The sequence below is a fragment of the Anarrhichthys ocellatus genome, unplaced genomic scaffold, assembly GCF_004355925.1.
Source record: "Anarrhichthys ocellatus isolate YVR2014 unplaced genomic scaffold, GSC_Weel_1.0 scaffold48, whole genome shotgun sequence".
In the NCBI taxonomy this organism is placed as follows: Eukaryota; Metazoa; Chordata; class Actinopteri; order Perciformes; family Anarhichadidae; genus Anarrhichthys; species Anarrhichthys ocellatus.
This window is the reverse complement of record NW_022280078.1, coordinates 1,758,983-1,776,370: the sequence shown is the minus strand read 5'-3', so window position 1 is coordinate 1,776,370 and position 17,388 is coordinate 1,758,983. Positions and strand designations below refer to the sequence as shown.

Sequence of the window (17,388 nt, the reverse complement as noted above, 5' to 3'; positions counted from 1 at the left end):
TTGCACACAAGTCTGTAAAAGCTATGGTTCAGAGAATTAACTCGAGAAGCAAGCAAAATCCATTAAGAAATTTGAGTAGCTTTATGGATCAATACTGTAAATATAAATGTTGAAACAACCAATTTAAGAATCAAGAGAAGGCATGGAAATACAAGACCAAGAGTTGATGATGGGATGTTTGAAAAGAGGTTTCTGTATTCTGATGAATTACATAACCACAGCAAATACCATTTGAACAAAAGAGTGAAAAAACAACAACATTTGGTGTGCTTCCAGTCAGGAGTAACACAGCTAAAATGGCCGTTCTGAATTAAGTCTCTTCCTGTCGCACCCGGCAATGATGCATAGATCCCCTGAATCACCCATTATGGCGTAAGAAGAAACGCATGCACCCTCACAGCTGAGAAAGGAAATCTTGCAGTTTGACTGATTCTATTTTTCCATCATCCAGCAGTGAGCAGATACTTAAACTATGTGTGTTCAAAACCCTTTTCAAAACGCGAGGAAGCAGACCACAAAAGGGTGAAAGAGTGATGAAAAATATTCGCCCACATCGTTGTTCAGATATATGTGACCTTCATGACGCTGCAGATGCTTGTATCGTAGCTTTACCATTCAGACACCGTCTTTGTCCCTCACAGTCTCTCTGGGTGACTAATCAGAAATCTACCGGAAGCAAAAATTTCACACGTCCTTAATCCATCGAGTAATTAGTCTTTCACATTGTCTGACAGGCACGTCTCCCAGTCCTGTTTGGCATTTCACACATTTCAAATGCCAATGCTAAATAAAATAAGATGATGAATATGGTAAAGATTATACCCGCTAAACATCAGCATTGTCATTGTGAACATGTGACCATGCTTCCCATTTTAGCCGAGTATGAGGTTATAGAGACGCTAACGTAGATTATATGTTTTTCATCATGGTTACAATGAGACGACAAACAAAAGTTTAAAGTGTCATAGATTCCAATACCCTATATATATATATAGTGTATGCTTATAATATCACTGTTTATAATATTAGTATTGGATCTCATCAACAGAAATAATTCGACTTAACATTTAGCCCATTTCTACAATTTGAAATCGGGAAACAGACAACCCTATTCCACCTAATTTATCTAACGGGGACAGCACACATTAATTCAATCAATCTGTTGGAACTGTTCCATATTTTCATCTGCAACCCCTGAGATGTCATGCTGTTTCTTTGTTTTTTTGATTTGCAGGCTTGTAAAAAATAAACCTGTTCTTAGTGAAAGGTTATTTTATTTTTGTGATTCACAAAAATGTGTTATGGCTTCAATTGGACAACATCAACTTTCCACCATCACACACTGAGTAGGGATTCTGTCTGGTAGATTTATTGGATACTAATTTTGGTGTCAAATCCTCTGCATCTATGTCCCAGCGTTCCCCCTCTGATCCCTCATCTCCATTATTATGGCTTACAAAGCCATTATGACTTACACAAGGAGGAGGCTTACTGACCTGCTAAAATAGGTCATAATACCCCTGGAACACATAGACATTCTGAAATGATTGTGTGCAGGTTTAAATATATTCACCCTGTTAGTCATTGTTGTTGCGTCTGCCTCCATGTTTATCTCAGGCTGTCAGATTTAACTTTACAGCTTCTTCATTCATCTTTCTCACCTTTTTTCACATTGTGTTTTGCACAGATGGCCTTAATTTAAACCACCTGTGTAAACAAGTTTACCAGATAATTTAGAATAGTTTAATCTCTCACTATAAAAGACTCAGAAATCAATACATTGTGATGTAAAACAAAGTTTTGTTTCATCAAGGGGTCCTTTTGGGCTTGTCCAAATCGGACTGAAATTTACACTTTTTGTTTGTTTTCTATTTAGTCTGGTTCAGTTTCACAGTGCACAAATTAAAGTGGACCAAATAATGATCTCGGACCAGTTGTTTTGGTCCTCGCTAAATTATGACTACTGCTTTCAGAACTGACCGCACTAGAGTTCATTTTAAACGGACTAAATTTTGGCTTGTAAAAGCGCCCTAGATAGTAGCCAATATTGGAGTAATTGACTGCTGACCGCTAGAATGCCTCTTCTGTAAATTTCATTTGCAGGTGCGTCGTTGTTCATTACACAGTTTGGCGAACTGGAAGGGGAAGCATTCAGGGTTTTGGCTCAGCAGGGGAGAATGTCTTACAGTTTTTTCATTTCAGGTTGTCTAAATATATCTCCTTTGCTTGCAAACGAATTGCTTCTTTATTGATGTTTGGCAACATAATCATAACCTCAATGTGGTAATCTGTGTTGTGAGATTACCGTGTCTTCCACTTTGAGCCAGCATTGTCGGTCTTGATTTGTGCCAAACGACTAGCTTGTGGCTTCCCTACGGTAACCAGACAACAGGGATTGTCCCAGTTTCAAGCTGAATGTCCTGAGTCCAAACAAATATCCATAAAACACTGGAATGTCCCGGTTTTCAACATAATCAAAATAATAATAATAATAACCTGTCAGTTAGTTAGCTAGCTAGCAAGCTAACTTAACTTGTAGTCTATTTTTTACCTCTGGAAAACTTCTAGTTCGGTACAAATAGTCTTGGGCATTTACAAAATGCAGGCTCAAAGTGTTCAGGCGGGAGTTTACTCAGTTTAACCGCATCATTTCGGGTGTTGGGGTGCTGAGGAATGACATACAGAACAGAAACTGTGGGTTTGGGGGGATGTTTGCCATACACATAATGAAGCAGACGGGACAAACACCATCCATGCCTGCGACCAGAGAGTAGAGGCGGAGATGACTTTAGAGGGCAGAGGGAGAAATGTGTTGCACGTCCTGCCATATTTGTGATTTATTTTGGATGGAGAACTCGCCCAGATGGATCATATGTTTAGCAGAGACACCAGTGTACAGCTCCCTTCCTCCCCTCCTTCTCACGTAGCCTACCACTGAATCATGTGTGTTGTTAACCCACGTGTTTCCTCAATATTTGTATAAACATCTTTGCCACAAAGTTGGAAAAAAAGTTAAAATGTCAGAATCTGTAGACTCTCCACTGCTTAAGTCCGTAACATTGCGAGATCGTACGTGACTCACACAGCATGCTAGGACGCAGAGGAGGGAGCTCGACACACCTGCCTCTCACTGTGCATATTTGGTGGATCTGTGTGTCCGTCTACACTTTGAGTGAAACCAATTGACGCTCAAGAAAGAAATACCCATCATCAACCAATCACACCTCTTTAAAATAATGCATCAACGGGGTCAACCACGTGTCCTCACTTAGGTAAAAGTTTATTTTTCTTACTTGCTCAGAGTTGCTCTGAGACGTTTCTAAATCACTCTGCAACTAGACGTTTTTAAGAGAGTATTCTCCGACTGTTTGTGAATACGGCCCAAGGACGGTTTAAATCAATATTAATTTAATCACCCAAACTGTCTGAAATAGAAATTGTTGGGGACACAGTGACATTTTTCTCTCTGGATCCCGATTCGTTGGACTGGTACAGGACAATTGCAGCACATTCCATTAATCTACATCAAGCTGACTTTTCTCCATTTCAGTCATTTTACCTGAAAAATGATATCAAGTGAATGTGGAATATGTGCAGAGGTGGCCTTGTCACTCCCCACAAAGATACACCAAACTCAGGCTAAACGTAACCTTTCTTCAGAGGTCCAAATGTCTGGAGAGGTCTTCAGGATGAGTCATCAACAGGTTGACAGTTTGATTACCGGGGCCTGCTGTCCACATATCGTAGTGAGCTTGAGCAAGACTTGGAACTCCAAATTGCTCCTGCATGATGGTTAGATCGCTGCCGTGTGTGCGTGTGAAAATGATTGAATGAGAGGCAAAATATTAAAGCGATTTGGATTTAAAGTACTGTATGAATGCAGTCCATGTAACTCATTCCCTAAACTGCTGCCAGCCATGTGGAATGTGTTACATTTTTGGGGATTTAATGTGACATGTTCTTGAAATAAAGTCAAAACTGAAGAAAATAGAACTGATTCATCAAAAACAAGTTGGATCACGTACAAAGCCAGTTAAGTTGTTGATGTAATATTGTCTTTACAGGGTGCTCAGTGTGAGTGTCATACAAAAAGTTAAATCATAAATGTGGCCCGGACCTGTAGTTACAGTAGCCTTGCCTCATATAGCTATATTGAGGGAAATACCCTGGTTGTCATTGCTGACCGTAACTATAAATAGAAAAGGAAGTTGTCTGAGCTCCTGTGTGCCCCTTTGCTAAACAACATCTTAGAAACTGGGGTAGACCTGCATGGCAGTTGCAGACATAAACAGTTGGGAAATGAATGAAATTATTTTCTAGTATTTCCAATAGTTTAACAAGATGAACTAATCCCACTAGCATCTAACAAGTGTGAAAAAGAGGAACTGCGGCAAACATGTTGGCCGTAGAACAGGTTTGTGTGGGAGGTACAGCAGAACATTGTACAAAGTGATTTCTCCCAATCTAACCAGTGATCACACGGTCACCCAACTGAACAGTTCTTCCGAAGACAAAACATTTGGCATTTTCATTTGGGGATATCATTTTTGTGGAGACCATGAAGCAATCCTCAATAAATGAGGTAATGTGTGATGTTACAATGGAGCCAAACGTAGTAAGAGCTTACTCTTATGCATAAAAAGAACATTATATATATATTTATTATATCTATATATTTTTTTTTTCAGTTTGTTCACCATCAGCTCTCTTATTTTGTCTTTTTTAGACGAATATTAAAAAGGTAAAAGAAGAAGTAACATGCAAACATAAATACAGAGAAAATAAACCAAATTGAACTCATCGTTTTTTGTTGAATTTACCACTTTTATTTATTGCTGTTAGATGTGTGACTACAAGTGAAACAGGTTAAGTATGATTCTTTTACCCTCGGTTAACATACTGTAAAGTTCTGACGACTCATTCCCAACTAGAAGTTCTGACTTTGTACATACGTTATGACGCTGCAGATGACCTGTACGGTCCACGAGGATTTTAACATGTGCGAGGGTGAGTAAACCTGTGCGTCAAGACAAAGTATTAAAAAGCTCATTAATTCTGTCGATCTTTCGTACTTCTGCCTCTCGTTCAATAAATCCAAACCCCAAGTGATCTGGCTGTTGCTTTCATTTCTCTCAGAGGTGAGGGAATGATGACTGTGTGACCTCAGGGAACTGCAATAAAGTGGGTGGCTGTTTATTTGCAGCTGATAGTGAGTTACGAGGCTGATGATTATAAACCTGCTTCCTTAATTCTCTTACAACACTATAGTGTCTACCTCTGACGGAAAGACTGATAACCGCAACTGAATAAACTGTACCCACCCTTTTTTTAGATTCACATGAAAGCTTGAATTCACATGAATAACCTCCGAGACTCCAAATTCATCCTCGTCTGACAGCGCTGGCAGAGTAGTTTTATTTTTCTTCAAATTTCAGTTAACTCCACTTTAAATCAGTTCCAGGAATATATTCTCACAGGGAGACATGCGTATTATCCCAATAGGCCTTTTTCACAGAAGACATTTTGACCTGTCACAGCAGGAAAAGCATAAGTGTGAATAATGAAATTAATGATGGCTGAACATCCTGAACAGCTGCTTCAGTTTTGGGGGTGGGCATGTCAGCTCCGTGTCACACTGTCATGGCTCACTGTGACATTTATGTAGAATACAGACCCATTGTTATTATTCACAGTTGACCTTTTCCAACTACGACAAGTCAAAATGTCTGCTCTTTCCCTCGTTTATACGACATGTTTTAAAGGGCCAGTTCTCCCCAAAAAGCACAAACATATGCTTATAGCTCGTGGTACTTAATTCCAGCACCCTATAATATGCAGTAGACGTTGATTGGCATTGGGAAACATTTTAAAGCGGTCATGAACAATGCCGAAATGAAAGAGCTAGTCTCCAAGCAAAATATGCGTAGTTATAACAGCAGTACAAGATTTTATGCAAAAAGACAAAAAAGAAAACATTTTCAGCGGAAGTAAAATCAAGACTAAGAGTCTACAGTCATGCTCACAGCAACAGGGTTAACATGCAGTAGGTATAATATTTACAATTTCCCCCATCTTAGCTTAGCATTTGCTATTTAGCACTAGATACAAAGTGAATTTTGACCTTATGGCAGCTGTACATGAAAAGTTAAGGGAATCACCAAAGTGTTTACAATCCATCCTTATGAAAATACAAACATCTGTACAAATTGTCATTGCAATCTCTCCAGTGGTTGTTGATACATTTCAGTGTGGACCAAAGTGGTGGTCCGAGCGACATTGTCATCCCTCGAGCCATTGCATAGAATGCTGCTAGCATTGCTAAAAATACAAGTGTGAAGTCACAATAGCTGCGGCCATATGTATGCATTCACACACACACACACACCTCACAAACCCTTGACCTTCGTGGCAAAATGAAAAAGGAACTTGTGCCTCTCACAAGTGTCTATGAGAAACATTTTAAAAGTTATGAAACGGCGTGGTTTAAGTACAGTGGGCAGGGCTAACCCACACCAACGAAGGAGTGCAGCAATTGGTCAGTCAATTTAATGTCAACCACAATCTTTTCCTAAACCAAGGTGGTTTTGTCTTATTATTGCAAAGCTCTGCATGAGGCACACTCAGGCACACTCACCTGTTTTCCAGTGGATGACCCAAAACACAAGCAAAAAAAATATCATTGTATTTGTTGAAATTGACTGATATTTTTACTGACAACATAGAACCAATATGCTGAAATTACCTAGCTGTTATTTTAATATTCCAACCCTAGTTTTGAGTAGAAAAGAAGCTCGGTAACACTTTATAATAACTACACGCTATGAAGCATTAGTTCAGTGTGAGTAAACACTTCATCATTTTTAAAGCATTGTTCCTACATTAACACTCAGTATACAATTTATAACAGTTACAAATATTTTTTTCTTCATTAATAAGCTCGTCTATTATATGTTTCATGATTGTCTTTTCATACTTTATAAATGATGGATTCCCCATTTGTAAATAAAGTATTATATATATTACAAACCAATTATTAAGGAGTTGTAGATGATTAACATCCTTTATAAAGTGTTAGTAAATGATTAAGAACTGATTTAGATATGCGCTAATGGTTAGGGACTATGTTAATATATGCTTTATAAATGCGTATTAACACTGCAATTCATGATTAATTCAGGTAGTTACTATTCGTTAGTTAAGTACTTTGTGTGATCTCATCTAAAGTGAAGACTATCTATGCTTGACAAAGCATTTATAAATGACATTGAAAGGCCAGCAGTGCCTGAAAAACCAAAACAAAGAGATTCTCCTTCAGAAGAATATGGCTGTATTTAGGAACAATGCTTTAAGTGTTTACTCATACTTAACTAATGCTTCATAGCGTGTTATTATAAAGTGTTACCAGAAACTCTTTGCTATACATTTAATGAGAGTCTTAACACCAGACAAAACTAAGGGACTTGTCATCATCAATATATTAACAATAAGCAATAAGTGCGACGCATAAAATGTGCCAGCTCATTCCAGCTAATAGCTGCCCTTAATATCCATCTCGGGACCTTTATTATTCACTGTTGTAATTATGAATTAAAGGTCAGACTTGACTATGCATGCATCATCCGACCACTTGGGGAGGGTCATTTCCATTTTTTTTCTATCTGCCTGACTGCTGTGTGGTGTCATTCATGAATGAGGACAGAGATTGCTCATCGACTAATATCAACATGCAGAACTAGAGCATCAGGTTTACGCACCACATGCTGAGAATCGCAGCACTGAACTGATTGTAACAAGGTCGCTTGATTGATTACGGCACATGATTAGCAAAAAAACATGTACGCAATCATGTCCCTACACATGTATAATAAAAGCTGTTGTACACATACAAACCCATCAGAAGCTCGAGCAGACTGACTCGGACCTCTTTGCACAAAGCTAAGCCTTAAAAAACTAACTGGGTCTGTTACCTGGGAACAACATGTTGCTTTAAGACGTTCGTCCTATTGCACCTAATAATGCCTCAATTCACCAGATTCAATCCCAAGCTTATTGCTGATTTAGTGTCTAAACATCAACAGCAAGCTGAGAGGCATTTAGAGGTATTTGCTATAACAAAACATTGAACGATACTTACTGGACATAATTACAGCAGGCTGTTGGTGCTCGGGAGGCTGATCAGCATTTATAAAAGAGTTTACATGAATGTTCATGCAAGCCTGATAAATATCCCATAGATGCACTTTTGTAGATTCTTTCATCAATCAACCACAAACACAAGAAGCAAATATTAGGCGCATTGTGAATCAGGCATATATTTACACGTAGGTGAACACTAACATACATAGAACATACTGGAAACAATATCGATTACAACACGTCAGCATCTCAACTGGAAGGACTACTGAGATTCATAGCTTTGAATGTCCAAAGCGTTATAATTCACATATTCTGTCATACTAGATATATTTACTTTGAAAACATACATCCAGAATGATAGTCTAAAGTGTGGCGTTATCATTGTTTTACATTGTGCAGGTGGTGTCCTCTGGTGGCCACATTTAAGAAATGCACTTTCCTTAATTTCCTCACTGTAGAATCGATAAGTTACATCATGGTGATGACATACTGATAATTCAACCACATTGAATAGCTTGATGTTCATGTAAGTATGAATCTTTAAATGTCATTTTTTATGTAGCTGCTGTAATTCATTATGACAGTTTTGATTGAAAAGATAATTGGGGTCTTCAAAGGCGTGAGGCCTTTGGCAGGTTGGTGCCTCTCTCTGTCTGGTTGCCTCCAGCGGGACGCTTCATGTGGAGCACAGTATACACACCTCGGACTGTGAACAGCAGCGAAATGGCAACAAAGTACGAGGCGTAGATAAGGAACTGAAAAGATGTGAGGGGGTTACTTGCACTGTGGATGATGACTTGTAAATCAAAAAACAAAAATCATCCAGTCATTCTCTTTTGATCCGTCTCCTTCTGTATGTTTATTGAAAGGCCCTTCAAACAGCATAATGTTGTTCTGAGGCCTTTAATCAGCACTCTTAATTGTTTTTATTTAAGCTCTAATAAAAGCTCTTTATATTCCAAGTTAAGTTCATACGTATAACTCAGTATTCTACTTTCAATGAATGAAATATAAAGCCTATGAATCATCTCCTGAACTCAACGTGTGATGTGTGAGTACCTGCGAGGTGATGGTGAGCTGGAGAGACTTGGAGCTGATGACGATGGCGGTGAGGACACTCTGGAGGATCGTGCCCACAAAACTGTTCATGCCGAATACCAACGCGTAGCGCTCCCTGCTCAGCATCTTGGCTATCTGAAAACTGGGAAATACATACATGATAGTCCTCATACGCTTTGATTAATTCAGTTATAACTTATAGTAATATGAACATGGACCTACAACAAAGGATAATCAAATATTGAAAAAATGAATTAGACAATTTGGTGGTATGAGCTAAAGTCAGCATGCTATTATGCATGAGGATGCATAGCAGATTGTATTAAGCATATTCACCATCCTATTTTAGGGTTTTAGCATGCTAACCTTTACTAATTAAACACAAAGTATAGCTGAGGCAGATGGAAACATAATTTGTTATTCATTTGGTTATAGACAACAATTTTGAACAAATACAATGTTTGACCTGATTGCGTTTGTTTCCTGTCAATTCATTGAAAATAGACCACAAGTTTCAACCTCAGGGAGCCACAATAAAGGAAAAGTTAGGGCACCACCAAAGTCATTAGGATTCATCGTCTGGAACCATGAATGTCAATCCGTCTATTAGATGTTAAGATATTTCACTAGATAAGTAAAAACCTTAACTTTATGGTGGCAACAGATAAAGTTAAGAAGTCATCCGCATTGGGATTTATCTTCTGCGGACATGGTTATACTGTATCTATCAAATTGTATGGCAATCTAGCCTCACATTTCACATTTCAGGGACCATGAGAGTAATATATCCAATAATTGTTGAGATAATTCAGTTTTGACCAATGTGGTGGACCGGCCAACCGTCATTGCCATCGCTAAAAATGATTTGACTGAAAGCTCTTCACTTTGTCCCACACAGCAGGGACAAGATATAAGTGTCACAATGATATAAAAAAAGGAAAATAACCGGGGTTGAAAACAAGCAGAGTAATTCATTTATCTTGTGGTGTTAGTGGCGGATGTAATTGACTTATGTTGTGCTCAGGGAAATCTTTGCACAATCTGAGTATTAAGCATCGCTGGAGCCCAAATTACACACACAAGTACAGATCAACCTGCACAAAGCGATTATGTCGTTAACTGTGCAACAACACCATTAAATACAGTTAGGATGCGTTTGGAGGTTTAGAATACTCTCCACTCGCCATAGAACCATTGCAGCCCGTGAGGCATATCTAGACTTGTTTAACACACAAAACATCTTTGTGGTGTCATACATTCAAATTCAACACAGTATTTGTGGACTGTTGTGCTGCTGACACTTCTATAATGCATTCTTACGTGCAGATGGTGGTGAGTGCCATGTAAACGGTTTTGAAGAGGAAGAAGCATGAGTAGCTGATCCAGATGTTGTCAGTCAGATCCATTAGGAATATAGCTCCTGCGATCAGGAACGTGAAGCCCCCCAGGACCAGTTCCCCCCACACAGACCACTCCAGAGAGATGTGTCCCACAGCAACAGTGGCTACGGCTCCTAAAGGAGAACACATTCACTCTGAGTCACTGCATGACTACCGGGTTAGTTAATGAATTACTGAAATGTATTCACAGTTCATCCCAACACAGTCAAATATATTCAGTGTTGTCTTGAATCTGTCACATAATATCTATGTCTTCATGAAATAATGACAATCTTTAGCAGCAGGGAATGCATAGATATAATTCTGTCCAACATTTGACTAGTTGAACTCTTCTCTTTTGGAAAGTGACGTTTCTCATTTCAGCCACAAGGTGGCACAGTGCAGCCCAGGCACATCACAAGACTCCTCGTATGACATGTGAATTAGTTATGAGACCTTCATCCCTGTCGATGGATGTACGATCGGGGACTCCACTGGCTCTTTGAAGCATTGGTTATTTTAGGACACTTGTCTCCCTTTTTTTGCCCTCTTTTTATCTTTTGAAATTCTCACTGGTTTCATCCCCCGACTCTTCATCTCACGTCACTTTAACTTGCTTGCTACATATTCATCACAATTTCCACAACTACAACTGCCATGTCGAACCTTTCTTGTAATTGCTGAAGATTGAATAAAAACTAAATCTGAGGCGAGTTCAGTATGGTGAGGGTAAATAGGGAATACCAGAGACATGGATCTCTTCACTCAGAGCTCTTTATCCACACGACTATGAAGAGAAGCTAAGTATAATTGCTTCACTCATCTAAATGTGTACATTTCCTTTAAGTCATTGTCTATTCGTGATCAATCAGTGCTAATAGTCCAACACGGACACCACTGGAGCTTGTGTGTATTTAAGATATACTTAATCAATCCCCGGGTGCTGATTAGCAGAGGTGGGTCAAATGGAGACTGAATAATTGGACCAGTTTCCACAGCAGTGTCAATTGGAGGCTTAGCAGGGTCAGCAGGAGCCAGCTGTACAGCTTCATAGAGAGGAATCAATAATGCAGCTGGGCTCTACAGTGTTTAAATTGGTCTCAGTTTAATTGGATACGTTTTTGCACTTATTCTATGTTTTAACCAATTTTATATGTGACAGCAAGAGGTGTTAACAGAGATCTTGAAAGTTAGAGGTTCACCAAAGGTATTAAGACTCATCCCCTGAGAATCTGGAATATCAGCAGCAAATTCCACAGCAATCCATTAAATAGTTGATGAGATATTTAGGTCTGGACCGAAGAAGTGGGCAGACCCTCCATAAAGCACCGATAGAGCCATGTAGGTAGTGTGGCTAAGAGAAGAACAGTCAGAATTGATGGCGAGGGTATCTCGGTATCTCGACTATTAATCCCCATTTAAGAACTGCATTATTTTTTTCCAAAGATTTGCCTCTTACTGCCCATGTTTTCCCAACATCATGACCACAGTTTGTAACACGGTCTTTCTGTTTATAATCTGAGGTATTCATGCCCTATTTGAGTTAACCTTGACGCCATCATTAGTTTCACCGTAATTGTAGTTATGAAGGTTCAAACACAAGCTGCATGCAGGTCACCCTGCTTATGAACCACTTTGTAATATGTGTGGCATAGAAGAGGAAAAATATATGACATCACGCTGCGTTTGGCTGTTCACGCTGATTAGATAACATCATACTGTGTGTGTAGTGTATGTGGGGGAGTGAAATATGTATTTGCAAGCTTTAAACTGTGTGTGTGTGTGTGTGTGTGTGTGTGTGGCCTGAATCTAAACTGAAAAAACAACAAAAAATATCGCCCCTTTTGATGAATGGTTGGGAGAAACCATAACTCCAATTATGAACAGTCAATTTTTTAATTGAACAAAAGACAGGAGGTATTTCTGAAAATATGGGGCGTACTTAATTACAATATTGAATGGCTAGAGTTAAGCTGACAATGTTATAAGATGTTATCTTGGGTTGTGAGGGATGGCCTGCATTGTAGGTCATTTTGTTATCATTATGATAAGTGTCCGATAGCAATGTGATAAATGATGTCCTGATAGTGGCAGTAAGTGGGACAAGGGTTGCTACTAAAGGCGATTCTTGTAGGGTAGGTTTCTTACATTATGACATATGAATGATAACTCTGAGGATGACATTTTCCCAATACATTTCATTACTATTGGATATGTCCATAGCAGCTCTCTATGTACATTTATTGTTATTTTTTCTCTTATTTTCAGTCGGTTTTTTTATAGTTTTATTGCTATTATTGTTTTAATTCTGTCTGGCGTTACCTCTTTTGCAATAAAAACTGAATTATAAATATGTATGTTTGAAGTGTAAATTATTTGTAATTACTGCTTGAGACCATAGATAAAAAGATGGAAGCCTGATTTTTAAAGGAAAAGGAGTTACACACTATACAAAAACATATTACTGAACATAACTCAGTTTGTTCTGCATACACATTTTGTTTTATCTTAATCCTAATGAGCTACAAGAAAATGTTGTTTTCGAGCTCGAGGGCGTACAGTTATTAATATACCGAACATGAAAATAGTAAATTATGTGCAGTATTCTGCCGTATTTTATCATGCTGGTAATCCATATTCATAGTTTCCCTTTTGGATTCCACCAACTTTTTTTTCCTCAGGGAGGTCTATGTGTGGAACAGAGGAGAATACAGCAGGGATCTTTGGGGAAATATCAGACATAGGGCCCTACAGCTTGACTGCATGTTGGGCAGAACCATTTACAAGTGAAATGCATACAGCTGGATGCGGTTTACACGGAGTAATTGCCTTTGGCTTCTGGGGAATACAGGACTGTATCAGTTCTATAATCAATAAAAGTGTACTGGCTGGATGGCAGCAGCTGCTGTACCCATATGGGGATGAGAGCAGGCAATTAAACAGTCTTTATTTAATTAATGTTGCTGCTATTGTCTGCCGTACTTTGGGGGTTGTGAATACTGATAATAGAAAGGGATTGAGTTTTCTTTGTCTATTTATTCAATTATTTTTTTGTAGCGTACAATGAAAATGTTTGGAAAACAAAATCCACATACTAGCACCTCTAAAACTCAATAATCAACAAATCATGTCTCATCATTAAACTGCACAAAAAAGTTAAAGACTTCATGGAGAGCTACAGTATGTGCCGGGCTATTTCTTTGCAAGGAGCCTACAGTCAAGGTTGTTAATTGTTGTTCAATGGATTATTATTTCCGATGCATTACATGTTCATCTTGAAGCTTGTTAAAGTGGTGCTTATAACGGTGCATTAGTTACCTGACAGTGTGCTGAGGCTGTCCACCCCTCCATTGTAGGCCGTGAAGTTGTGGGGCTGCATGTAAACCCAGAAGAGCTGGACGTACCCTGTAACCTGGTAAAAGCCACATCTCCCTGTAGCTGCCCATATGCAGAAGAAGAGCACGGCCACAGACGAATAACATTTCTTGCAGTCCAATACGAGTCTCCTAAACATCCTCCTCACGTGCCTGGCAGCCGTCACGCTCTTGACCCACGTGGAAAAGTCTTGGCTTTCAGAGTCGTGACTGTCTTCACCTAAGCTTCCCTGTTGGGCAGAACACGTCCCCTTAACAAGTAAACTAGTCTCAGGCATGGGCAGGAAAAAGGAGGTTATGAGTGCTACGGAGACAGAGATGAGAGTCACAATAGCTAAGCAATACAAGGACACCCCACCCAAAGACACTAGCAGTTGACCCAGCAGAGCGCCCACAGCGTAGCCCAGCAGCACGGCCCCTTTGACATAACTGGTCACTTTCTGATAGTAGCTAGGCTGCACCACACTGTATATGTAGGAGAAATAGGCCACATCTGCTGCCATGGCAATGCTGTAGCTGAAGAAGGCCAACTGAGCCGAGCGGACCCCCGAGCCAACTAGTACCAGCAAAAACGTTGTGACATGGCTGAGCCCCTGGAGGATGATTACAGGCTTGTACCTGAGGAAGTCTGTCACCAGGAGGACTGGGATGAGGAGAACCAGGCTTGAGTAAGTCCACACGGGATACACCTGTCTTGTCACCTGGAAATGGAGGAAGGTGGAGACCTAATTATTCTTTAGAAAATGATTCCTAACTGGTGATTGCAAGAGTGTCTGTGAAACATGATGAGAGCAGCACTCCGTGATGCAGTTCCACCTCTTTTCATAATCAATGAAAAATGACTTCTGCATGTACATGATGGAACACGAAGCACTTCGAATGAGGCTCATAATGTGATAAATTGATTCATTATAATATTATGACAATAAACACAATGGCTCCAGCTTGGAAGGCAGGTCCCTTTAAGCAAAAATATGGTTATTAAATTGCTGTTCCAGTTAAGTTGTTTTTTGGCTTTTCACTTTAGCCTCGACTGGAATCCTATTCAAAGATGGGTTTTTATGGCAATGGCACGATTTCAAATCTGCCCCATCTCTATCAGCTGTTATGTAACAAAACAATGTGTGTGAATGAGATCAGACAGTTGTTGTAAATAGTGATTTTTATAGGAAGTGTCAGAGTCTTACATAAATAACAGGTTTGATAATGAGTCATCTGTCCCCAGCAGATAAATTATAATGACTTTGGTGTCCATATTCATTTCCTTAGTGGTACCATAAGGTCAAACTGCCCTCTTAACCAACACTTTGGTAAGGGTAAACTGAATAAAGTAACACCCATAACCCCTGCTGTACCAATCAGTAGCTAGAACAGTTAACTTAACATTTTTCACACCAATTAAATAAATGTGCATTGAAATAGAGATGCCATTGTGCAAGCTGTTTGAGAGAAAAACTTAGAAAATTCCTTCATTGTATAGACTTGAGCTATTAGCTAATATCCCAACCCTTACTCTCCTAATTATGTTTGTGGCAAATACACATGGAACACTGCGGTAGTCATTCTGTAGAAGCATGGATCAAACCAACTGTGTTGGTAAGTATTCAGTCTAAATGCATCCTTAAGAGCTCCTTGAGCATATTTTAGTCACTCTTGTGTCAAATGTACTTTGTTGGTATACATTTGGAACAGGAAATTGAATCTCTGGAGTCTGCACTTTGTTCACCAACTTAGTAAATTCCTACAAACTTCATATGGAATCTCAACAGCCTCTCAGGACCACAAGTTGAAACGTAATTTGCATCATACATGGTTGATCATGAAATGAGTACACCTCGGGTGAACCTGCCATAAAGTGGCTCCCAGCCCGCCTTGTGCATCACAAAGTGATTGTCATTGCAGAGGTGTGAAGGACTCTATTCAGTTCCTTCTTAATGCCCCCATGTGAGGCGCAATGCTGTCGAGGCTCCCCCTGTTCCCTCCAGTCTGAACCAAAAGCTTTGAACTCTCGTGTAAAGAGGACAGCTCTGCTGATGCTAGTCTAGCTAGTGCTTACATCAGTTTGCAGTGGCTGACACATTATTATTAGTAGTGGTCTTTTCTCTCCATGTATGGAGAGAAAATAACATGGTGAATAATGTGAAGAAGTGATACAAATTACAATAATAATTCGTCCTCTAAGATGAATCCTTCCTCTTAGACATGTTAAACAGTTAACACATGTGATTACTTTACCTTGTACGGGTATTTTACACATTTGCCCACGTTTAAGGATAATCTTAACAAAGACTAGCAAGATTGCAAAATTTTACTTATAAATTCTTGATCTTACTTATTTCAGTAACCGTCTGAACCTCTTTTTTAGTGCCACCATCAGCTTAAACATTTTGTGAAAGGCCGTAATTTCACGTTAGGCTACATCTTTAGTTATCAGGTGGTATTGTTCAAAATATTATTTGACTCAATTTAAACTGACGGTTCACTAAACTATATTAGAGGCATAGAAAACAGAATGCCAATATTATGAGCACAGCATTAATATGTCATAATGGCATGAATAATGGAAAACAATTATATTGACTTACATATTACATTTGTAACCAATAAAGCAACTAGTTACTGTAGTTCTGACTATTGACAGATGTACCTCTGAACCAAACGTCCACTATTTGGATTCATCCTGTATATTCATAACTTTGTTTACATGCATTTAGATTATTCATATTATGTATATTAAAACAAAAACCTAGCAAACCTAATGACCTCCTAAAGCTTCCATCACTGTGCAGCAGTCACAAATCTCATTTCATAGCTCAGTGCCTCACCTGCTCGCTGGTGAGATTCTTGTAAGTCCCTGTGAGGAACTCTGTCATGAAGGGCTCTATAGGCCTCATCATGGAGCAGAAACCATAGATGCAGAGCGGCACGGTGGGGCCCACCCAACCAGCATGGCAGGGCATATAATGGCCTGCCCAGCAAGGCCTGCTACCACACTCCCCGCTCCAGCAAAAACCCATCGTTCCTCTCCGGCTCCCCGGGGACGTCTCGCCGTGTCCGGCCAGAGCACAGTTTAATTTAGGCAGTTTAATCTGTTGAGATATGGAAGCGCCTGATAAGGCCAAGGTGAGACTGATTGTGAACACCGAGTCACCTGCTTTGCCATTGTTGTTTCTCTCCTCTGAAGTTTTCTACGATGAGACAGAAAAGAAGAAAAAAGTGAGGCTGTAAGGCATTAAGATGAAATATGAGGTAGGGAGCCTCTGGGACTCCAGCGGGTTATAATAAATACTGTCTCCTCCTCTGTCTTTATACAACACCTCCTCATTCCTGCAGATATTGAGGAAGGGGTGGAGGTCAAGCAGAGGAATATGTATGAGTGTGTGTCTCCACGCAGGTGTACACATCATACTGCCCGTACACACACAGCATGTACATATGCT

The 17,388-nt window shown here is 39.5% G+C and overlaps 1 protein-coding gene across 1 annotated transcript; it reads right to left on the bottom strand.

Moving 5' to 3' along the window:
* Positions 1-8,747: 8,747 nt before the first annotated feature.
* Positions 8,748-16,965, bottom strand: LOC116395629 (thiamine transporter 1-like). Its single transcript, XM_031869656.1, has 5 exons — positions 16,774-16,965; positions 13,893-14,649; positions 10,516-10,708; positions 9,196-9,337; positions 8,748-8,891 (listed from the first exon to the last, which is right to left on the bottom strand). Exons 1-5 carry the CDS (start codon positions 16,963-16,965, stop codon positions 8,748-8,750), a joined length of 1,428 nt encoding a protein of 475 aa, XP_031725516.1.
* Between the last annotated feature and the right edge of the window lie 423 nt (positions 16,966-17,388).